Source organism: Typopeltis vanoorti, chromosome 12 (assembly GCF_054136105.1).
Source record: "Typopeltis vanoorti isolate ZY-2024b chromosome 12, IOZ_Tvanoo_1.0, whole genome shotgun sequence".
In the NCBI taxonomy this organism is placed as follows: Eukaryota; Metazoa; Arthropoda; class Arachnida; order Uropygi; family Thelyphonidae; genus Typopeltis; species Typopeltis vanoorti.
Window position 1 is genome coordinate 71,410,881 of NC_143560.1, and position 26,223 is coordinate 71,437,103.

The 26,223-nt window shown below is 34.9% G+C and overlaps 1 protein-coding gene across 4 annotated transcripts in view; it reads right to left on the reverse strand.

Moving 5' to 3' along the window:
• LOC150100874 (NAD-dependent protein deacylase sirtuin-5, mitochondrial-like) overlaps positions 1-26,223 on the reverse strand; it is a 160,428-nt gene that overhangs the window by 121,765 nt on the left and 12,440 nt on the right. For all 4 annotated transcript variants that reach the window (XM_090402093.1, XM_090402095.1, XM_090402094.1 and 1 more), the window contains exons 2-3: positions 21,289-21,563; positions 5,818-5,916 (exon numbers count right to left, since the gene is read on the reverse strand). In XM_090402093.1, the coding sequence (XP_090258219.1) occupies positions 5,818-5,916; positions 21,289-21,528 (339 nt within the window). In that variant the 5' untranslated portion in view covers positions 21,529-21,563. The remainder of the gene's footprint in view (positions 1-5,817; positions 5,917-21,288; positions 21,564-26,223) is intronic.

The following is a 26,223-nucleotide window of genomic DNA, read 5'->3' on the forward strand; positions in this document are numbered from 1 at the left end:
AATTTCACAAACAGATGTTACGGAATGGATTACAAGTAGAACCGAACAGGGCAGGCGGAAGCGGGCATGCAGTGCATGCGGGCGCCGCTAAGAAGGGGGCATCGCCACCAGAGAACGGTTCATAAGTTCTTTTTTAAGAAACAAAATTTTTATCAAAAAAACAAAAAATTCTTAGAATGATTAATATTAAAATAAATAAGGCTGGATACACCAAATAAAAATTTTAAAAAATTGTATATTGCCGCCTCTTTGATCAGCCGGCCGTTTACACTTTTGCAGCGAGAGCAGGCTAAATGCCTTCCTGCAGAATGTTGTGTCTACTGCAGCCTATCTAAAGTGAAACGGTGAACAGGTTTTATTCACAGAAACGAATTTTCGTACAAAATATTTGTTGATGGTTAACCAATCATGTGTAACGCATCAATAATAGCCCGCACTGCGCTACTGACAGTAGCGCAGTGCGGGCTATTATTTCGTCTCTGTGTCGTGTTGTGTAATATGGTACTCATCTCAGTAGGCTACTGACAGTAGCGCAGAGCGGACTATTATTTCGTCTCTGTGTCGTGTTGTGTAATAATTTCTTGTGGGTATAAAATAGAAATAGAATCAAAAATTTAAAAAAAAAGTTATCCGGTGCACAAAATTGTAAGCATCATGCTGCGAAAGAAGCAGATATTAAGAAACATACTGGGGCTCTTAATAAATTTGTTAAAATATTAAAATATTCTGATGCAGATTGTAACCAACTCGATATATCAGAAAGAGTTGAAGAACAGTGCACATCATCTCCAGTTCACATGAAAGTACTACTGCAACTATTGAACAAGATAACAAGATGCATGATTTAAGTGAAAAACAGTTAGGAGAAGATTTACTTGTAGTTGACCACGAAACTAACACATTGTTAGTCTCTGTAAATTTAGAAGATCCAGGTGAATGGGGAAATATTGATGAAAAATTACGAGATTTTTTAATTGAAATGGGGCCTGTTCAAAAGAAAAATATAATATATCCCAGAGATACATATGGTCGTAAATTTGGCGACACATATTATAATAGAAAAATGGAAAATGGGGAACTCATGCCAAGAATATGGCTCATTTATTCCGAAACTTAAAATTCTGTTTTTTGCTTTTGTTGCAAACTTTTTGCACCTACTGAATCAAGTAGTCTTGTAGAAGGTTATAACAATTGGAGAAATGTAAATACAACTTTGCACAGACATAAGACTAGTTTAACTCACATGAAAAATTTCTTAAAATGGAAAGGACGATAAAAATTAAAAAAAACAAAACTACTATTGATTGCCAGACTCAAAGCATGTATGAAATGGAAAAGAAACATTGGACGAGTGTTTTAGAATGCTTGATTGAAATTATAAAATTCTTTGGTAGCCAAAATTTAGCTTTTCGCGGATCATCTGATAAATTATATGAAAGGAACAAGGGAGTTTTTTTACATTAGTCGAACTGTTTTTGAAGTTTGATCCCGTTATGGAAAATCATGTTGAAAGTGCCCTACAACGAAACAATAGAGTACATTATTTGAGTAAAGACAGTCAAAATAAAATGTTGGAAACTTTAAGTAATGCAATCAGGGATACAATTTTATTATCAATTCGAAAATCTAAATGTTATTCCATAATTTTAGACTGCACACCTGATGCAAGAAAAACAGAACAAATGATCACCATTATTTCCTTTGTTTCCTGTTATAACGGAATTGTCAAGATCAGGGAAAACTTAGGTTTTGCAGATATATCAGATTCCACAGGACGTGATTTATGTGCAACAATAATGGAACAATTGGAAAAATGGAACATTCCCATTGACATTTGAGGTCAAAGGTATGATAATGGGGCAAATATGAAAGGGAAAAAATATGGGTTCCAAAATTTGCTTTTGAACAAAAATCCTCGAGCTTTTCACGTGACTTGATATGGTGTACTGCCTTACTGGGGTAAGGTAGTACAACACCATATTCAGTCCTAAAGATATTTTTCAGGTACAAACTTTGTTTGCTCACACTTGGATAAAGGATTAAACTAAATTTATTATAGTCTAACCAAGTGAAAAATAAACTTTCAACATGAATTTAGTAACTTGTAAAATGCAAGAATTTTTTAAACTTTAGTTCAAATAAATTTTAACTTCAATTAGAATTCATTTTAATTTTGTTAGTGATTCGGGTCAGTGAGAAGGCTATAATTCCTGTATCATTATATTCAACGATTAACGTGAAGTGATTTTATCAAAATTTGCTTTAACTTTTGAGAATTTTTTGAATATTCGGGTTTTTAACAATTATCCTGCCTAGTCAACACCCCTGGTTCGTTATATTTAGCGAAACGATGTGTGGCTGTTCTGTTAAAATTTATTTAAGAAATTTCAAATAATTAAAATTTTCATTATCGTAAAAGAACTACACACACCCGGATCATTCCAGGGGCGCTTAGATAGAAATTGCATGCGAGCGGCAAAAACCCTAGCGCTGGTTCTGGAACCAAAAGTGAGTTTGAAATCAAATCAGATGCTGAAATTATAAATATGACGATACAGAATGAATTAGAAGACGATGAAGAAATCAAAGAAAAAAAGTAAAACATGAAGAGGCAGTTGACAGTTTTAATATGTGTATAGAATGGGCTAAGCAGAATGATACACCATTCCACAAAATTTTATTGCTAATGCAGCTCCGAAAAGAAATATTCGAAAATCATTGACGTTTTTAATAAAGAAATAAAAAAACTTTTTTTGTGTGTCATTTTGTGAAACTTCTTTTTGTGTTGTGTACAAGAAAGTTATATTTTTTTTATGCAAATTAAGTTAAGAACTGAACTATGCAATTTTATTAAATCAGAATCCTCAACAATACAGGTACATGCAAGATAAATATTTTACTAAAATAGATTTGTGTAATGTATTTTTTTATTTTTTTTTTTGTTTTGCATTACAGTACAGTAACTTTTTTTTTCTATCAGGTAATTTATTTACAGAATTAAATTGATGTACCATTAGAATCTGATTATTTTTGTCTTAAACGCTAGTTGTTGTTGTTGTCGTCTCTTGGGGGGGGGGGGGGATTTCACTAATCCGAACGAGCACGGTTTTTATTTTAGGATTAGCGAGATACCACTGTATTTTGTTGAGAAGGTTAAAAAACATGAAACTGGACTGACTCTACAGAAACGACATATGCAAAGGAAAATGTTAATGAGAAATATTATGAAATTCGAAATATGGGATGTCAGGACATTATCACCAGGCTTGGTTGGCCGAGTGGTTAGAGTATCTGCTCTCCAGCCAAAAGGCTGCAGGTTCGAATCCAGCCGTGGGCATGGATGTTTGTGATTGTCTGTGAAAGTACTAGTGGTGGTAGTCGGCAGTAGTATTAGGTGATGAAGGTTGATGGAGTAGTAACACGAAGAGTTGTAGAGTAGATCCCTCGATGAGTCTTTGGACTCTCTGGAGGTGTGATGTAATAATAATAATATTACAGACTGGTAAAATACAAAATGTAGCAAAATAATTATTGAAATACAGTATAGATATCACAGTCTTACAGGAAATAAGATGGAAAGGACAGAAAGTAATTAATAAAAAAAGATTATAAGTTATACTTTAGTGGTCCTATAAAACAAGGAGAATATGGAGTTGGTTTTATTATAACAAAAAAGGTCTACAAATCAATATTACGATTGATACCACTAAATGAGAGAATACGTAAAATGCATATTAAAGGTAAATTTCATGACATTACATTTATAAATAGTTATGCTCTGGTTGAGAATGCTGATGAAAATGTTATTGAACAATTTTATGATAATTTACAAAAAGCATGTAAAGGCATACCAAAAATGATGATATGATGGTATTAGGAGATTTTAACACTAAACTAGGGAAGTAGGTTATACAGTATATATATATATATATATATATATATATAAAGAGGTGTTTGGAAGTTATAGTCTACAAGAAGAAACTAGTGATAATGGTAATAGAGCTGCTCAGTTTGTAACAGTTAATAAATTAAGAGTAATGAGCACAAATTTTCCACATAAAAAGATAACATTTAGGAACATGGATTATTCCAGCTACTAATGAGTGTAATCAGATAGATCATGTTTTGATTTCTAAAAGATGGGCAACATCAATCATTGATGTAAGAGAATTTAGAGGTGCAAACTGTGACTCGGACCATATGTTGGTTGGTGCAAAATTGAGACAAAGAACATCAATAATAAATAGAGGGAAAGCAAAAAGAATTGAGAAATGGAATACTAAAGCTTTCACAAATGAAGACTATTAAATTATACAAAGAAAAAATAGAAGACATTAAAGAATTTGAAAATCAGAATAATATAGAAGATAAATTGAAGAAAATTTAAAAAAAAAAAAATCATAAATGCAGCAGAAGAAATAATAGGGAAATATAAAAGAATCAAAAAAGGAACGGTTTGATGATGAATGCAGGAAAGCAATTTTTAATTTAGAATAATCTTTAGAGATACCTGTGGCATAATAAATTAATAATTTAACACGTATAAAACCAACAGTAATAACTTTAATGAATTAAAAGTATAAATATTTCGTACTGAAAGTAACACTACATCAGTGAAGAACAAACAGTTAAAGGAATGGAATACAAAGTACAGACCAGTCAGTGGATCACCAATTAAATTGTTGCCACGAGCCAAAAGATTAATTAAAATAATATTAAATAATTCTTTAAAGATAATTATTTCATTGATGGTTGCATAAGATAAGAATCTCCCAAACTTTTGGGGGAGGGAGGGAGGGAGGGAGGGAGGGAGAGAGAGAGAGAGAGAGAGACAGAGAGAGAGAGAGAGAGATGGTCATTTCGATTCAAATTTGGTTGATGCAAAAGGGCTTCACAATTTTCTTTAAAAAAGCATTCATATTTAAACCTGCATCTGTGGAGCAAACATTGGCTGGTATTTGCCAGATACCATGTGAATGTAACTTATCATACTTTGGACAAACAGGCCGTTCTGTGGAAAAAAGAAATAAGGAACATCAGTATTATATCGAATACATGAAACTTCATAAGTCTGGTCTAGCACAACATAGAATTGACGCTAATCATAATATCCAGTGGGATAAAGCTTGTCTGCTTCACAGATGCAGGTTTAAATATGAACGTCTTTTTAAAGAAAGTTGCAAAGCCCTTGTGCATTGACCGAATTTTGAATCGAAATGACCTTCTCTTTCCCAAAAGTTTGGGAGATTCTTATCTTTAGTTAAGAATTGGAAAAGTGCTGCATTGAACAGAGCAGAATGGAAAAATATTGCGAAGCAAGCCAAAACCTATAAACTGTTGCAGAGCTAAAAGAAGAAAAAGAAGAGCAATAATCTGCACTGAACCACTTTACAATTACTTATTTTATTTTTTTCAAAACTTACTCACACACTCATATTAACATCATGAGTGTGTTTATCATTTGCAAACTGGTATAGATTTGCAATTAATTTAGAATGAAATTTAACATAATGGATTATTGCAATAAGGTTTAAATACCACTTAGTTGAATATGGTGATACAGAACCTATGCAAGGTTGTCCTACTAATCCATATTTATAGTTCATGTTTTAGGAATGCAAGTTATTTTCTTCTGTATTCAATATTGTAGAAACGCAATGCTAAGCATTTATCTATTTTTTTTTTTTTTTTATATGTGATTTTAAGTCAGCACAAGATGTGTTCTTTACAATCAGATTTTTGTTTCTTATTACATAACTGAAAACAATCACACAAGCATTATTTTTATTAATAATGGAGTAGTTGTTTGTAACTTACAGGATTTGGTTTCTTACTTAAAACTAAGTCTCTTCTAAAGCTGTAAAATTCCCATACCAGGGAAGGGTTAGCTAAAAATGCACCAGGAGTTGCCAAATCCTAGAAGAGAGGGAGAATATATTATTCTTTAAATATTTTATTCTTTTATTTAAAAAAAAATATTAAAAATCCTCAAAATACCAGAACAAATGCATGCCAAGTGCATAGATTGTCATATTAGATATCCTGTAGTAGCTAATTCTTAAAATAATCTTCATTGTTAAAATAAATAAATAAAAGCATATATAGAATGAGAAAGATAAAAGAGAATGTTACCAGGTCAATAGACAGCAAACATGACAAACAGTAAGTTCAAAAATATTCTCAAAAACAAGATAAGACAAAATTTTTCTATATTATTTTCTGTAATAAAAATTATGTCAAAAATCTTCTATCTAAAACAACTGTTTATATATTCACAAGAAATTATTTCTTCTTTTTTTTATCCTTTGCCAATCAACTGAGATCAAACAAAAGTCTGTACTTGAAGCATATTTCATAATGCAGAAAGTTTTTTCACCTGGTTGAGAATTAAACTTGCTAAAAAATTATATTCTTGTTTTATCCTTGATCCAAATGCCTAATTATCCCATAATGCAAAGTACACATCCTTTCGGGTGTATATAATGATATGCATTCCGGACTTTAAATAAAGGATAAAATAAGAGTACAATTTCTTTGAATGATTTTATTTAATTTACAACCAAGTGAAAAAAACTTCCTATATGTATCTCTAAATCCAGAGAATTTTAATAATAATGACATACCTTTTTGTTACTTGTATATGAGAAATATATGATTTCAACATTAATTCAATCTTGGATCTTTTCTGGGTTCTGCTTCCACTGATGACATTTAATATTTGACTTTGGACTTGCTTGCCTCCTTGTGAGTAGAGCAGTTCTGCTCAGTATCCTGTGCTATAGTGATTCGAGTCAAGGTGATGAGTTTAGTGAGCCTTTTGAGTCACATAATGAGATCACTCAGAGTTTTTGGAGAGAAGTACCCCTGCACCTCAACAGTACCTTAATGAAGGTCAAAACCAGCCTTGGTAATATTCCCATAATGCATACTATTATACACATCTGGAAAGATATGTGCTTTGCATTATGGGATACTAAAAGCAATTGATGAGAAGTTATCAGTATCTATATATAAGTAGCCTAGTTATGGAGATACTTCAATTGCAAACCTTGTTTGCTTATGCTTGGATAAAAGATAAAACAAGAATATAATTCATGGCAAGTTTAATTCCATGATGCAATAAATCCATAATCAATAAAAATTGTGTATACAAGTTCAGTTTAATTCAACATAGCAAAAGTAGAAAAATTATTATTATTAATAATAGGAATCTCCATAGAGGGAAAGATTCATCATGGGAGGCCACAATACTTAAAAGTGTCCTGAAAGCTGATCCATGACAATAGACTCATGACCACCTCTCCAGCAACCCAATCCAATCAATTTCAAATCACCAAGCAAAAAATCTAGTCCACTTGCACAATTTTCAGGGACAATCCTCTCTCCAGTCATACACTGTGCAATTTCTTTGGTATCTACTCTATAATATCTCATTAACTTATGTTTCTATCACAATCTTATTTGCCTGTCAGTTAAGCTTTGTAACTGATCAAAACCCTCAAATCTATCTTCCTATGGAGGAAACCAGTCACTAATTTGGTTCCTTGCACCTGAATCCATTCTACCCCTTCCACATTCCCAAGAAACCCAGAAAAACAACCAAATCTTTGCACAGATGTAGGCATATCAAAACCTTCCTAAAAAGGTATAATTATTATGTGACATCTCCAAAGACTCTTTGCAGGAGGAGACTCTACTACACAACATACTATCTACTATCCACTAAACAGTATTTTTGTCTGTTAACTTCATGTGTCCTCTGCCAATTTACTTGCATGCAAGATGAAAAAAAATCTTCCTACCTTAATATGAGGTCAACTAACTCATCATCAACTGAAAAAGCACACAATGATTCTTGTCTTGACAGGAGGAATATAAGTCTTTTCCAAATGAAGAGTGAAAAGTCCACAGTTATTTCAAATTGCACTGCACAGGTACTTATTGTAACTTCCTTATCCTTGAGCGTGATTCATAACATCCTAGGGAGTAGTGTATGCCACAAACCAGTCATTATTTCAGTTTCTTGCACCAAATGCTAGGAGATATTTTGCCGTTTCTGAAAAGTGCCAAGAAAACCCTGTTGGCCATTATCTCTAAACATCCACCTACTCCAATTTCTTTCAGTTCCATCTATGTGATATGCAGCCTGTAGTTTTCTCATATCAAACGCTCCACCTACAAGTCTACTCAGATCATTCTGCAGGATCTCTACAGTTTTCCTATTATCTATTACTCTCCCCAGTTTAATATCATTGACAAATGATGGCATGAATTAGCAAAATTAAAGCAGATCATCAGAAAGAGGATTAGGGAATTACAAAAAGTCAAGAGGCGTTTAAATGAACATAGGGAGAAAAAGAAAATAAAAAGCAGCAAAATAAAAAACAACAAAGCAGGGTAACAGGTAAGTCAGGAAGTAACGGAAATCAGATAAGTGATTTTCTTTGTAAAAGGAAGGATGTTATTTGGTATGGTGACTCTATAATAAAACATGTGATTGATGAGCGAGTTATAACCTTGAGTTTTCCCAGAGCAAAAATTAAGAATATAAAGGAAGCAATTAAAAAACAGAAAAGAAATGTAAACAAGATCGTATTTGTAGTAGGTACTAACAACTTAACTAGCTATAAGTTCAGTATGAGAGAGGACATGAAAAGGTTGTTGGAAGAGGCAAGAAAGTGAAAATCGTCAGTATTTTACCTCAATATGATAAAAATGAATTAAGAAGAAGGGTTATGAAAGGCGAACAATTTGATGTGTAGACTATACAGAAGGAATGGTTGCAAGTTTTTGGATATGTGGAGCGAGTTTGAGGAAAGATTAGATTTGTATAAGAGCGATGCCTACACCTGAATGTGTTTGGTATCAGGATTCTAGAAAAACTAATAATTGGTACGAGACCTAACATAGAAAGTCAGGGAAACTAAATTATAAAGGGAGGAATGGTGGGAATGTGAGTGTGAAAGCAACAATGCTATATAACTGTGTTAAGGGTGGGAATGGGTTTTATCATGGAAATGTTGACGAGAAGAGAATGATTTCAACTTTCTGTTAATCTGGTTCGGACCCATCAAAATGTGCGAAGATGTTTACATGTATAAGACACTAGAGAAGAATAGAGATCTGTAAGTTATCCAACTGTGTCATGCAGGTAGATTATTACATCTGTACAGGAATGCTAGGGGTATCAGAAACAAAGGGGTAGAGTTTGTTGCCTTAGTCGTTGGGACCTCAGATTGTAGGCATTAGTGAGACCTGCCAATCAGACATAACTGGCATCGAGTGTAACGGTTACAGTATTTTTAGGAAGAATAGAGAGGGGGGGGTGCGTGTTACTAATGATATTGGATGACTTGAATCCAGTTAGTGTTGAGACCTATAATTGTGATACTACTAACAGTATTTCACGTGGCAGTGAGTTTGAAGCCATCTGTGATGATGGAATCTAACAAGATCAATTACATAGTGGGGGTGTTGTTACAGACCTGGTGGATCAGTTGCTAATAAAGAAATGCATCACTAAATAGAAAAGATAAGTGCAAAAAGGGTAATCACATAATGGGAGACTTTAATTATCCAAATATTGATTGGGTAGATGTAGAATCTCATGAGAAGAATGAAAATGCATTTATTGAGCTGTTCGTGGTAAGACTTCCTCATGCAGCATGTGACAAAAGGAACTCAAAGTCAAAGAGTGTTAGATTTGATTATAGTGTCAGAGGACATTTCAGTTAAAGATGTAGCTATTCTGCCTCTGGTTGGTGACAGTGATCATGTGGTACTCACTTGGAAAGTGACTAGGTTTATGAAAGTTCCATTCAGAAAAGGTTACATGCTGAACTACAAAGCAGGAAATTATGCCCAAATAAAGAGTATACTGAGTTCAGTGGAATGAGATTAGTTGCTTGATGGAAAGAATATCTACAGTGCATAGGAAGGATTTGAACAATCCTTAAATGATGTAATATCAGAATGTGTCCCAAGAGTTCAAAGAATAAATATGGTAGGAGTCAAATGGATGTGCAATCTTATTAAGCAAGAGATTTGTAAGAAAAGGGATGTGGAGGGAATACCATATGCATAAAGATAATGTGTATTATAAAAATTATAAGCAGCAGACTAGAATAGTCACAACTGTTGTACCGAAAGCAGTCTGAGTATGAAAAGAAACTGGCTCTCTGTGCTAAACACAACCCACAAGAATTCTATCGATACGCTGCAAGTAAAAGAAAGAATGAATATGAAAGAATAACTCTTCTAAACGCAGATGCCGTGAGATTTACAAATGCAAAAGAGGTTGTTCAACTAATGAGTGCCCATTTTTAAAAGCTATCAACCTGGAATACATGACACTGAGCTCACTGTTATGTTACTCACTGAATTAAGAAACTCAGGTGTATGAGGATGAGGTATTAGAGCTTTTGCACAAACTAAATAAGAATTCAGCAATAAGGACTGACGGGATATCAATACGTGTGCTAAAAGTGTTCAGGCTAAACTGGCTATTCCTTTGACCAGGCTGTTTAATATGAGTCTCAGAACAGGGAAGATTCCACAGGAATGGAAAGAATGTATTGCAATTCCATTGCACAGGTGGTGCGAAGACTGATCTATCCAACTATCAACCAATTAGTATCTCAGGAGTGGTGGTGAAGATTTTGGAAAAACTGGTTAGGCTCACATTCAGAAATGGGTTGACAGTGAATCTCTATTTTGCAATGAGCAACATGGGTTTACAAAGGAAAGGTCATGTTTTAGCAACTTGCTCATATTTATAACAATGTTACCATTGAACTAGACAAGGGGAATGGATACACCATGATACTTTTGGATTTTGCTAAGGTTTTTGACAGAATACAGCATGGTAGACTGTTACATAAAATGGAGAATATTGGTTTAGATTACAAAATATTTGTGTGAATAAGAGGATGGCTGTCTGGCAGATATCAAAAAGTAGTATATAGTATGCAGATATCAAAAAGTAGTATACACATCTGCAAGATTTAAGGTAAACAGTGGTGTAATACAAGGATCAATACTTGGTTAACTGTTATTCAATCTGTACATTAATGATATTGGGAAGGATTTGACAAGTGACATACAGCAATTTGCTGATGATGCAAAGATAGGTAGGTTAATCAGGTATGCTGCTGATATGCAGAATTTGCAGAATGATTTGAATAGGAATTGTGGGCATGGGAAAATGGATGTCAGTTCAATGTCAGTACAATGGTAGTGAAAAGGTCTCGGCCTCGACCATAAATGGCAAACTATTGGCAAGATTTTTTTTTTTCCAAGTTGGTACATCTGTCATAAGCATCCATGTGAAATTGAAAGTCATTCTATCAAGTAGTTTGTTTTATACAGCTGTCTGAAGCAAAAGTTGTCTGTATCCCTTGAAGTGGATAAAATTGAGTATCGTGCGGTTATAAAATTCTTTGTAAAAGAAGGTTTAACATTAAAAAAAATTCATTCGAAGTTCATAAAAATTTATGGGTACACTTCTCCTTAGTTTTTGACAATTAAGAAATTGTCAAATTTCTTAATTGTCAAAATGCTTAGTGTCAAAATTGTCAAAAGGCTGCCGAGTTTAGATGTGGCCGTACCAGCCATGAAGATGATCTACTGTACGTGAAGGACGTGGATCATCTAATGCAACAGTAACAGAAATCATTGATCAAGTGCACGATATGGTATTGGATGAACGGCGAGTCAAAGTGCGTGAAATTGCTGAGACTATAGACATTTCAAAAGAATGTGACGGATATATTTTGCATGAAGAATTGCAAATGAAAAAGCTTTGAACAAGATGGGTGGCATGCCTGCTCACAGCAGATCAAAAACGCACTCGCATGAAAATCTCTGAACAGTACTTGGAGTGTTTTAACAAGAATAAAACTGATTTTGTGCATTGATTTATTACTATTGGATGAGAATTTGGATTCACCATTACACACCAGAATCCAAACACCAGTCAAAACAGTGGACAGAAGCCAGTCGTTTGGCACCAAAGAAGACAAAGTTGGTTCCATCAGCAGGAAAGGTCATGGCATCAGTGTTTTGGGATGCTAAAGGCATTTTGTTTATTAATTTTCTTACAAAGGGTAAAACAATAACTGGGGAATATTGTTCTGATATTTTAACCAGACTAGACAAAAAAATTCTTGAGAAAAGACCCGGTTTGCAGAAGAAAAAAATCATCTTTCATCAGGACAAATGTTAAAGATACCAAGCTATTTTAAATCTGGTTTTACTCCATTTCCCAAGTAAGCAAACAGACAAACAAGTCAAGTTTGTACCTGCAAATGTTGCAAGTCTAGCTGACCCTACAAGTAGTGCAAGACCAAGGCAACTCATGGTAAAAGTAGAATAAGCTCTGATCACTAATCTTAATATTTACCCTTAATGCAAAGCACATCTCCTGGAGGAGATGTATGATTCTTTGTATTAAAGGCAAGGGGCCACTACCCAGACCGGTTTCGACCTTTATTGAGGTCTCATCAGTGGGAGCCAGGCTAGAAATACCAAGATTTTAGTAATACAGAGCTTATAAGTATTTTACCAGAACAAATTACCATAAGGTGTTTCAACCTTATTAAATAAAAATCTCAGGAGATATAAATCTCCTCCTGAGATTTTTATATTTATATCTCTATATTTATATACCTGAGAAATTTATATAGGTGTTTTAACCTTATTAAATAAAAATATCAGGAGGAGATATAAATTTCTCAGGTATATAAATATAAAAATCTCAGGAGGAGATTTATATCTCCTCCTGAGATTTTTATTTAATATTGATATTTAATTGATATTTAATAAGGTTAAAACACCTTATGGTAACTTGTTCTAGTAAAATACTTATAAGCTCTGTATTACTAAAATCTTGGTATTTCTAGCCTGGCTCCCACTGATGAGACCTCAATAAAGGTCGAAATCGGTCTGGGTAGTGGCCCCTTGCCTTTAATACAAAGAATCATACATCTCCTCCAGGAGATGTGCTTTGCATTAAGGGTAAATATTAAGATTAGTGATCAGAGCTTATTCTACTTTTACCATGAGTTGCCTTGGTCTTGCACTACGTGCAGGGTCAGCTAGACTTGCAACATTTGCAGGCGCAAACTTGACTTGTTTGTCTGTTTGCTTACTTGGGAAATGGAGTAAAACCAGGTTTAAAATAGCTTGGTATCTTTAACATTTATTATACCCAAGGTAAAATACTTTCTACTTTCATCAGGACAATGCACCTGCCCACAAAGGCGTTTTGGCAATGGGAAAATTAAAGGATCTGCACAATGAATTGTTGGAACATCCACTCTATTCCCCAGATTTGGCTCCCTCTGACTTCTATCTCTTCCCAAAACTAAAACTCTTCCTCGAATCAAGAGGTGATTGCAGCTGCATTAGGATATTTTGCAGATCTTACTGAAAAATACTACAGGGATGGGATAATGGTGCTGGAGCATCACTGGAATAAATGTATTAGTCTTAAGGAAGATTATGTTGAAAAATAAAAATAAATTTTGAAATTATAAATTGGTTTTTTCATTGTTAGGCTGAGATCCTTTCAGACAACCCTCATATGTAAAGTCACTCACTTTGGTGTGATTAGATATCCAATGTCGTGTTATATTAGTGAGATTATGCTAGAAGAAACTGATGAGACTAGGGATCTTGGAGTATTAGTAGATAGGAAGTTGAAGTTCAGGGACCATGTAGCAAAGATTGCAAATACAACTCAAAAGATAACTGCAATGCTGAAACGAATTTCACATGTAAAAGATAAGGATGTCATTTTGCCTCTTTACAAGGTCTTAATAAGACCTCACTTGGGCTATTGTACACATGTCTGGTGTCCTGGTGATTCTTATATAGTGGAGAGAGAGAGTACAAAGGAGGGTGTTTCAAATGATATCAAGATTGTGTAATTCTCATTATGAAGACAGACTGAGAATTTGCAAACAGGAGAAAGAGGAGTGATATGATTGAGACTTACAAACTTCTGAAAGGGTCATACAGGATTTCAATTTATGAAGGATGGGTATAGGACAAGAGGGCATCCTTGGAAGCTGAGAATGAATGCTGCTAAGAAGGGGGCAAAGGCTAGATTTTTCTCTCGGGTGGTGTGTGATTGGAATGGACTGCCATTGGATGTAGTGTGTGCAAGCAGTGCGAATGAATTCAAGAATAAGTATGACAGCCGGTGCGCATAGTATTTGGTCTCCCTTGATGAGCCCTTGACTCCCTGGAGATTTGACATGTTTTCTGTACAGTACGAAGAGATCAGTATAAAATGAGGTGTACTTAATTATTTATAAATATAATTATACATTTTTTTTTAAACTAACTAAATATACGGATTGGGAGGGATGTGCGTACAATTCACAGTACAATGCAGTAATACAACACACAGTTCAATAGTAATAATAATAACGGAATGATTTTATATTATGATACATAATTTTTCTGTATTTTGTCTTACTTTCAGTTTATATTATATTCTGTATTTAATACAGATATTTTGCTTCTCTGGAAATTCAGTATACAAGTTACTGAGTACATTCTTGTTTGTTTGTTTGGGGGGAATTTCTGCTTTCTTCCTCAAATTATTATATCTTAATAATAATGAATCATTGCCAATATCACTAATGTACAAATTGAACAATATCTCAAGTGCAAAGCTCTGTGATACATCCTCATTGTTCACTTTCTCCTTATCCACCCTCTGATATCTGTACAGCCACCTACTCTTATCCAAGTTACGAGCTTCATATCCAATTCCATTTGTTCCAAGTTATGCAGTAAGGCTCATGAGGTTAGGCCTCTGAAAGGTCTAGCAATCATGGTATAGCCCATTTCCCTTATCTAACTCGGTTGTCACTATCATAAGTAGTAGTAGTAAATTACAATGACAAAAAAGCTTTGTGAAAGGAGAAACCCTTCACAAAACCTTTCTTGAGCTGATTATATATTTTATGTTATTTATTATTATTAAGAGAGACCTCCAGGGAGTCAGGAACTCATCGAAGGAGGTCATACTATTCACACCAGTAGTCATATCTCTTCTTGAATTCATTCACGCTACTTGCAAGCACAACATCCAATGGCAATCCATTCCAATCACGTACTACTCTATGAGAGAAAAATCTAATCCCTAGCCCACCCACTCTTTCTTGACAGAATTCATCCTCAACTTCCAAAGGTGCCCTCTTGTCCTTTCCCCATCCTCCATGAAATAAAAATTCCATCTACTGAAATTCTGTATAACCCTTTCAGAAGTTTGCAAGTCTCAATCACCCCTCCCCCTTTCTCCTGTTTGCTATTGTCTGTAGCCTACAAATTCTCAATCTGTCTTCATAATCAGTATTCCACAATCTTGATATCATTTTTGACCTCTCATTTGTACTCTCTCTTCACTGCATCACAATCATCATGGAAACCAGGAGACCAGATCTGCATGAAATAATCCAAGGGAGGTCTTATCAAGCCCTTGTAAAGAGAGAAAATAACTTCCTTATTTTTACATGTCAAGGAAATGATAAGTTAATTTGTTTCAGCATTGTAATTATTCTGTGAGTTGTATTTACAATGTTTGCTATATAAACCCTGAAATTCAACTTCATGTCTACTAACACCCCAAGATCCTTTAGCCTGATCAGTTTCTTCTAGTACAATCCCACCAATATAATACGACATTGGATATCTAATCACTGCAAAGTGCATGACCATACATTTATTAACACTGAAATGACTGCCATTTTCACACGAGACTTTCATGAGATTTGAATTCATGGTCTGCTAGTTGGAGAGTATATATCCACTCAGTATACATAAGCAAAATTGTATACATATTATAATTAAACTGAGTTAAAGCACCTATGAGCTAATGTTTTATTTTTGAGTACTATATTAGCATACACAAACTGTAGTCTTACTTTTACATCTTTAATCCATGTGATGAGATGTTAAGATGAAATAGCAATTCGAACAGCACAAAGTGTATCATTATTTTTTAACAGAGCATTGGAAGTCCACAAAATGAAGCATCAAATCACTCTCAACTCTTTTTCTGATCAGATGGTGTGCAGTTGCCTGAGTGCATCATCCAAATGTTGAAATACTTGGTCTTAGAAATGTAAATGTCTGGAGCTGCTTTTCTTAAAAGATAAATCTTGACATATACCGCACTGCTGATATATGTCCTCATAAATAGGTTTTATTATTAAGGCTACAAAAGACAGTTTATTATGTCTATTAACAGTGTGCTTCTGGCTGGTTTGCTTGATGAAATGAATGATAAACATTACCACTTCCATATGACATCAAGAAAGTCATATTCCACTGAAAAATTCTGCATCCTAGATGGGATGCAAACCCAGGCTTTTCCAGTAGTTTTATGGACAAGACCAATATCTCTTACACTGGAATTCAATTAATGAAAGCAGAATTTTTGGCCTTATTTCAAGGCCATTTCCATGCCCTGTCTCATCAACACATGTCAATTTGTTTAAATACATTCAGTCTCTACCCAGTTTATCAGTCATGGAAGAAAAAAATCTTCCATGACTGATAAACTGGGTTTTGCTAGTCATGCCATATCTACTAGACATAGGATTTATTGAAATAAGACTAAAATAAAATGCTAAATCAAACTTTCTATTAGAAAGAGTGTACAAAGAAATGTGAACTGAACCTCATTAATATACCTTTGGGAATGAAATGGAATATCAGGTGCATAGTACACAAATAAATCCCACATCCATAAATGAAATATTGGAAAACCTAGAGCACATCAATGTAATGTGTGGGTAAGAAAGTAAAGGTGGAACAGAGAGAGAGAGAGAGAGAGAGAGAGAAATGGCAGTTGTAATCCAGGAAAGATAGTGAGGGACTGTTTAAAAAAAGAGATAGAGAGGATGAAATAGAATGGGCAGTAATATGGATAGTGACCAGCAAATAGATACTTGTATTTTTATTGATTTGGAAAAAAGTGGAGGAATGATAGTGCCAAGTTCTTGTTGAAAGTTTTTTTTCACTTGGTTATATTATAAATTAAAGATGCCAAGAAATTATATTCTTGGTTTAATTCTTTATTCAAGTGTAATTGCATGCGAAATATCTTCACGACTGGGCTACTTGTATATTGATGGGCAGTCTCTACATACAAGTTTCCCAGTCTTGCCTTAGTATCCCATAATGCAATGCACATATCCTTACAAATATGTAATGCATAACGCTGTGCATTATGGGGAAAGGCCACTACCCAGACCGGTTTCAACTTTTATTGAGGTCTCATCAGTGTGAACCAGACCCAGAAGTGATACCAAGGTTGAAGTAATGCAGAAGTCATATTTCCATATACAAGTAGTCGAATATCTCTAATCCAGAGTATTTTAGTAGTAAGGTATGATAGTGTTTGACTACTAGTATATGGACAGATTACTTCAACCTTGGTATCACTTCTGGGTCTAGCTCCCACTGATGAGATCTTAATAAAAGTCGAAACTGACCTGGGCCCATCCCATAATGCATAGCATTACACATGTCTGTAAGGATATGTGCATTGCATTATGGGATACTAAACCAACTGATGTGACGTTATTAGTCTCTATATGGAAGGGGTGTATTTCTAGCTTGCCTCCACATGGTGCGCCCTGGGTAATGCTAAATGAGCTAGAGCAACTGCCAGCCAGACCTATTTTAATGATCTCCTGGCTATAGACACATGAAATAACAAACTATACAATCACTAAACAGTTCTTTTCAGGACTACAAGAAAAGAAAGCTGGATGCCAATTTTCAGATTTGCCAACTCAACATTGAAGGAATCAGCTTTGCTAAAAGTCAATATCTCTCAAAAATCCTTTGAGAAAATGATATAGACATAACTGTCATTCAAGAGACACACACAGATAATGAACAACAATTGAAATCTAGAGAAGAATTGCAGGGTACAATAAGGATATGTGCATTAGAAGCTACACATTACCAAGCTCATGGCTGTCCAACTTATGTATGCAATAATATAGAGAATGCCTACTTAATATCAGTACATATTAATCAGAATATACACACTATCACAGTGAAAATTGAAGACCTCACAGTTGCTAACATTTGTAAGCCTTCAGGTGGCCATTCTGGTAGAATGGCCACCTCAAGTAATTCCCATATTTCCATATCCTACTATTTACATAGGGGATTTTAGTAGCCATCACACCCTGTGGAATTACAATAATAATGATGGAAATGGTGAAGCACTGACAAACTGGGCTGAGCAAATCAATCTGAGCTTAATATTTGATGCAAAGGACAAAGGAACCTTTAAGGCTGTAGCATGGAAGAGGGAATACAACCCAGACCTCTGCTTTGTTACCCAAAATTTGTAAAATCAGCTGCTAAATTGGACTCCTTCATTAAGAACTTGCAACACTTTATACAAAAATAATGGGAAATTTTAATCTTGCCATCCAATATTCTACTAGTCTAGATATTGTATCTTTGTTCATTGATGTTCCAGTGGTTGAAGTCATGGAACATACAGACGATCTGTATGCTCCTGCCACCTCTCAACTTTGAAGGCATTGTCTCCACTCCAAGTATTTCAGATAGAAAGGGAAATTTTAAAAGTAGCTACCCGGCCATGCAATGCGAAGCCCTCTATCTCCTCCATGTGCCAACTTATTCATGGGAAACTCTGAAAAACATTTCCTCACATCTGTCAACAAAAAGCTTTCAACTCGATGGAGATATGTAGCTGACATCTTTATCATCTGGAAATAACCATATTTATATAGATTAGGTTCGTTTTTAAATCTGCTGCTGATTCTTAAAAAGTCAACTTTGTATTTGTTGCTATGAGTAGTTTTATCCATTTGATTCTGTGTAAGGTATCCAAAGAGATGATCAGTTAGGCATAACTGATCAGAGTTAAGGTGGCAGATGTGTTTCTTGTGTTCAAAGCAAATGTTGGCAGATCTCCAAGTTTGACCATAATATGATAAGCTGCAAGAACAAGGAATCTCGTAGATACCTGAAATAGTGAGGGGGGGGAAGAATGGATCCTTAGGAGAGCAGATAAAAGTAGTCAGCTTCAGGTGAGGTTTGAAGGCAGCACAAATTATATTTCTTTAAAGTTCTGGCTATTTTTTCTAAAGTGTCCTGAATATAGTGAATGGTAATAGCATTACTGTAACCACTGAGAGGGATGTGAGGAACAATACCTTCGCTGCCATGACTACGGTCAATCAGGTCTTGCTTGGATACACTGCACAGAATCAAATGGAAAAACTACTATGCTTCACCACTGATTGACAGGTTTTCTCTTTCAGTTGTTTCCGATCATAGGTGAATTTGTAGGCATTGACCACAAAGTATTCCTGGTGAGATTTTTACAGGGTAGTTCACCACTGCTTGCCCCAAACCCCCAATTTTATCTGGGCTCAGGACTGGTATATGGCTGGGATGTATTCATGACTGTAATCCATGTGTGTTCACGGAGCCAGTTTACTTGTTCTGGGGAACAAAAAACCCCGGTTTCCTGGTGAAAAAAACCCCTACCTCCATATGAGACCAGCTAACTCACCTTTCATCAAAAGAGACCAGATAAAGGTTCGATTTCCTCATGACACTGACGGAAATCGAACCCAGGTCTTTCTGACCAAAGGGCTTTGTCTATACTGACTGAGCTACGGAGGCTCCATGCTTCATCACAACAAACACAAACTTGAATTTTTTTTTTAAATTTTTTTTTAAGAATCTGCAGTAGGAGATTTGAAAAAAAAAAAAAACAACGATGTAATCCAAATAAATAAGGAGTCCTGTGTAGCTCAATAGATGTGCCGTCTGCACACCACGGCAATTGACTGCATAAAGGAAGACTTGATTTCAAATCTAGTCGCTGACTACAGGAAATTTTTATAAGCCTTTTTTTGACCAGTTCCCGAGTTGGTCAATCTCTGGCAAAGGCAAGCGGGTTTTTCTCTCCCAGAAACTCAAGAAAATCGACGTTGAACCTACACTATTTCAGATATTAAATATATCGTGTTAAGGTTAGGGACCACAAGATGGCAGCACTCATAGTTACCTCTTCGCTGCATGCCGCTTAATCAGTGAAAACCTTGGGCCAGCTATCTCTGATTGGGTACTAGTGGAATTGAACTACCCACTCAGTCTCCAAAAGTTAGACGGGGCTAAAACGGCCTCACCTACTCCCTATATGGGAATAAAAGGTGTTAGCTGATTTTTTTATTTTTTCCAAATAAATATGGTTGTGTTAAACTCCCCAAGATTTGGTAACTAATTGTATAAGGAGGGTGCAAGCAGGAACATAAGGAGCAGGTTCTTTGCATGGAAAGTGGTTGGTGAGTGGAATACAATGCCTGACACTGTGGTAAATGCAGATATATTGAATGAGTTTAAAGCATAGTTTGATGGGCTTTGTATATAACAGTGTGTGCCTCCCACAATGAGTCTTTTGACTCCATGGAGGTCTGGTGATAATGATCATTCTTAGACCTCCCAGCCAACAGGTAAGGCTAGTCAATGGTACCCACAGAGGGCATCCTTCATTAGACTTCAGGCTTCCAGTCTAATTTTTTCTTTGTATTTTATTTTGTTTCGTGTACTTTTAGAATTTTAAGATTGTATCCCTAATGATGTCTCTGTGACAGACAAAATATAGGGCTGATTAAACATGTGTAATTATTCCTCTGTGCTGTATTCATTCTATTAAACCTAATTATGAGCATAAACCAGCAACTAAGATGAAGTCGTGAAAATGCTTGACTAAAATGAATGTATAAAACTTCATTTTAGTTTTTATCTTATATTTAATAAAACTATGAAAGCTCGAAATAAAATCATCTTTAATGTAAAATCAACTAAGAAAAATAATTTGGTATGAATCAATAGCCTTCTCAGTTGACTTGGACTGTGCATATAACTTCCAGTTGTTCCTATTCTCTTATGGACAATTAACTATTTACATCTTTTTAATTTCTGTACATTTTTAGTAACACATCCTATGTAAACAGATGAAAACAACTGTATTCTTGAAGAGAATCAGTTTATAATAAAACATGTTTATCCCTCCCTTTATACTCACAGGTAGTAAAAGAGAAGGACAAAACATTCAAACTTCAAGGATGAAACTTTACAATGAAATTAGAACCTTGTAATTTCAAGTGAATGATTATCCAGTAATCATGGTGTGGAAAAGATTGTGAAAATTAGCTTTCTATATTTTTAATTTGTATTTAAAGATAGTAATGAAAATGTTAGAACACACACCTGGGCATTATATTTACGCCATAAACCTCCAGCTCCACGAAAAGTTGGAACTCCACTCTCTGCACTTATTCCGGCACCTGTCAATGCCACAATATGGCGTGCCTTTCGAAATACTTCACGGAATGCTGCCATATCTGAACTAGGCTGTTTTCGAACATTTCCTGCTAAAGGGGTTGAAGCTGCAGCTGTGGCCATTCTTGTAAACATTAATGGCGAACGTAATAGAGTATGTACTGCCATTTGTAACCACTATTAACAGTGGTTTTGCATATCACCTATAAATAAAAATTATTATTGAATAGATTTAATTACTCATTATAAATGCTATAGTAAACATCAAATTAAGCAAAGAGAAAAAGGATCAAAAAGACACAGATACAATGAAATATTTTAAGAGTACATGTTATGGAAAAGAGGAGATTGCTATATTGCCAGCAAAGGTTGGTCGATTGGTAGAGCCTCTGCTACTAATGGCTCGTAAAAAGTTAAGCAAGTTTGAGCGCGGTTAGTAGTTGGAAGGGATCAATCTTTCGATGCTGTTTGCACACTCTCCCTCGATGAGTCTTTGGACTCCCTGGAGGTGTCACATAATAATAATAATATACAAGCTTTGAGAAATTTATTGATTTTTTTTAACGAACTACATCAATTTTTCTGAGTAGTAAAATTCTTTTCAGACTAATTTGCTACTGAAAAAGTCATTTATCATTCATGTCTCTCTCTCTCTCAGAAAACAACATACTTCATTTATGATGGTAAATGCACAGGCTATGCTTTCCTGATATCTTTTTCCCTGCATCATCTCGAAAACTATATGACATCAATGACAAATGACACTCATGACCTTTTCTGTAGCAATTTTATCTGAAATTTGTGTATCTGTTCAGTTGCTGATAAATTTGATTCAATTTCTAAGTTTAAATGTGCTCAAGGAAGAAACAAAATGGTGATGGCCTGATAAGTATTTCCTCTGAGTGTGAGCACGTGTGTGTGAACACTTCTCCACAAAGAATCCGACTTCATAGCAGAATGATGTGATAATATCTGTCTTATTATACAATTTATTCAATAAGCTCCCAATCATCTAAACACTTAAACATTTATTTTACTTGTTTTATAGGTTTATAATGTTTAAAATATTCAACATTTTATTCCAATTTATATTGTAAAATGTTATATATATATATATATATACACACACACACACACACACACATATATATATACATATATAAAGCTAAGAATAAAGATGTGAAGGGGATTTGATGATGACCACTTATCATGGGTGATTAATCCTAGCATTATACACCAAGCTCATTAAATTATGCCTTAAACTCATTCACTGTTTCTGCACTTGCCAAACTCAGACGATATATGCACTTAATAGTTCTATACAAAAACCTGCTCATCACTCCTCTTTTCACAACCTCCTTATATAGGTTTCAGGGATAGCTTCTTATTATACTTCCTGCCCCCCTCCACAGAATGGGAAGACAGAGAGAGAACAAGAGACCACCTTCCATATTAATTAATTTATTTATTTATTCATATGCTTTCCCCCCCCTTCTTTCTCCCCATCCCTTTTAAGGGGGCATTGAGCCCTCCTAATGAGGGATTAAGTATATGTATCTTATCACTGATGCTTATCACTTATGAGCAGGGGCGGCTCGTGCATAGGCACTGCAGTACCCCCAATTTTTCTCAATATATAAATATATTTATTATTTATTTATATTTGCTTGTAATATTTAATTTTATCATCAACAATCCTATACAATTCTTTAATTTTGTATAAAAAATAATAAAAATCCATCTTGTAGCACTTAGGAGGGTAAAGGACACTAGCAGCACTGTGTTTACCACAGTGTCATATTGCTACGCTTGCAAGCATATGCACATCATAGTGAGATGTGAGCTATTAGCGTAATGTGGCACTGTCCGTCTCACAGTTCCACCGTTGTTTATATGCAGTTTGCACCAGTAGTAGAGTGTTCGTAGTGCTTATCGTGTTTACTCCATCTCTTTAAATATTTGAACATTACAATTAAAGACATAACATTTGTTATAGTTTTTATTTTAGAACATTATTGGGGTTATGATAATGGATTTTATTTTTAAGTAATTTTGAATTATACTAAACTGTATAATTTTAATGATAATAAACAATATTTTTTTCATGAAACAAAACAAGAAGAATATATTTTATTTTTAAGTAATTTTGAATTATACCAAACTGTATAATTTTATCAATAATAAGCAATATTTTTCCATGTTTAATTTTTTTTTAAATTTTTACTATAATTTTGATATTTTATCCAAACACCAATATACACTGTACTTACAGTGTGTATGTATATTTCGAATTTGTAGCATCCCCACGATTTCAAGCCAAGAGCCGCCACTGCTTATGAGTATATTAAGTATATGCTCATCACTTCTCACAGCTTCCTTATATAGGTTTCAGGGATAGCCACTTATTATACTTCCACAGAATGGAAAGATAGAGATAGAGAACAAGAGACCATCTCCCATATTAATTTATTTAATTATTCATATGGGGTTCCCCCTTCTTTCTCCCCCATCCCTTTTAAGAGGGGGGGGGGGTTTGAGCCCTCCTAATGTAAGATTAAGTATATGTATCTTATGATTAAGTCCATGTGTGTGTTCACAGGGGCCAGTTTGCCTGTTCTAAGGGACAAAAAATCCAAGCTTCCGAGTGAAAAAACCCTCTACCTCTGTATGAGACGGTCTTACTCACCTTTAGTTGAAAGAGACCAAATAAAGGTTCCTCACATCATGGACGGGAATCGAAGCCAGGTCTTTCCGACCAAACCACTTCGTCTATACCAACTGAGTTACAGAGGCTCTATATTCCATATTAATAAAACAACCCCTCATAAACTTTTGTCTTAATCATACAACTACTCCCCCCCATACATACACACCACCTCCTTCATCAAAGTCTGCAAAATACATTTCCACAATCTTTCCTCATTACCAACATTTCAGAGAAACCAGATATCTTAGTTGATCTTCTCTGTATCAGGTATTTCCAATATATCCTCATCAAATTCGTGCATAATAATCCATATGCAACACTTGATCAAGATCACATATTCAATGTCATTGGAATATAGTCCGTGTGGTTGGCCTAGTGGCTGTGCGCTTCGCAACCATGTGACTGGGGAAGGAGTATCCCAAGTTTGATTCCCATCGAAGACGTGAGAACCACAGCCAAGTTAGCCGGTCTTGGAGACGTGGGCAGTAGGGTTTTTTCCACCAGTTTATCTGGCGTTTTTCATCCCGCAAGCAGGCAAACTGGCCCCGTGAACACACACGGATCTACAGCCATAAATACTTAATGCTCCAATAGGGACAGGAGAGAAAAAGGGAGGAAACTCCATACGAATAAATAAATAAAAATTGGAACATAGCAATAATGCAAATTGCACTGTCCTCAATTTTGGCAGTCTGCTGGTAAATTTAAGATCCTTTGCCCACCAACCACTATATCTCTTATCTTCTCTCTAGCAACCATATATTCTATATTCCATTCTTGCCTCCCAAATTTAAAGCCTTGCACTCTACAACTGATGTGTGTGTTGACCTTACAATCTTTCTGAAAGGTCAACACACATCAGCTTTACCTCTTCGAGTTCTTGCTAACCTAGAATGATTTGCATACAACTGCACATCTCCATTTAAAATTCTTCCAATATCATTAGCAGTAATGGTTCCAAAGATCACTAGGAGAACCACTAGTGACTTTACTGTTCTAAAATACTGCTACCCCATATACAGTCTGCCAATATCCATCAGACAATCACCTATCCCATCACTAATCTAACTCCATTATTACTTGTTTATATGGCACACTATTAAAGACCTTTGCAAAATCTAAATATACAACTATATATTCATTTCCCTTGTCCAATGTATTTATCTCTCTCTCTTTAAACAAAGCCATGCGAATGATCACACATAATCCCTGTTTCATTTTGGCACAAAAACACTATCGCTATTTTCTATCTAAGGTTGAAGTTTTCCTGAATAAGACTTGTCTCCCATCTATATCCACTGTGCTCAGTGTTCTTACTGATCTGTGCAGTATTATCTTTATCTGTAAATATGAAGGTCACACAAAAGATGAAAAGCAACCAACACCTTTTGCTTGTGGCTGGTATGACTCACTATGTCTTCCATAATCTCAACATGACTGGTGAGGCTGCAGCTGCAAATCACATTGCCACTGAAGAATTTCATGATCTCTTCAAAGCAATGATAGCAGGAGGTTAAAGACTAAAGCAAGTGTTTAATCTAGATGAAACTGGCCGGTTTTGGAACAGTATATCCTACCTACATATCCATCGAAAAGAAGAAAGTGCCTGAGTTTAAAGCTGTCAGAAGTCACTGCATGTTGCTTTTGGGAGGCAATGTGTCCTTAGGAAACCCATGGTAATTAAAGAGATTCCTAAAGGCAAGCCTAACTGTTGTTTGGGGTAGGAGTTGAAACAAATATCCAAAGATCGAATCCTTTTTGATCCTCAGACAATAATTGTGGAGTGGAACGATATTTTTTGCAAATATATTTCTATCCTACTGAAACAACTGATGTTTAGGTACTAGAATATCTATTTTTGAGGGTTTAATCCAGAAGAGAATTTTTTTTTTTGCTCTATTCTAAATCATTCCGATTTGGAGCAAAAAAATTTCACTCACAGAAAATAATGCTACGACTGAAAAACATACAATTTTTCTTTTAATCTATGATGAAACACTTATACAGAATATGTAAGCAGTGTTCATAAATAAAACATTTTTATTTCCATTTTTTGAATTTCAATAAACTTAATAAACATTCCTTTTTCTTGTTAATAGTAATAATAAATCAATAAATTTAATTTTTGTGAATCTTTTTTCACTATCATTCTTAAA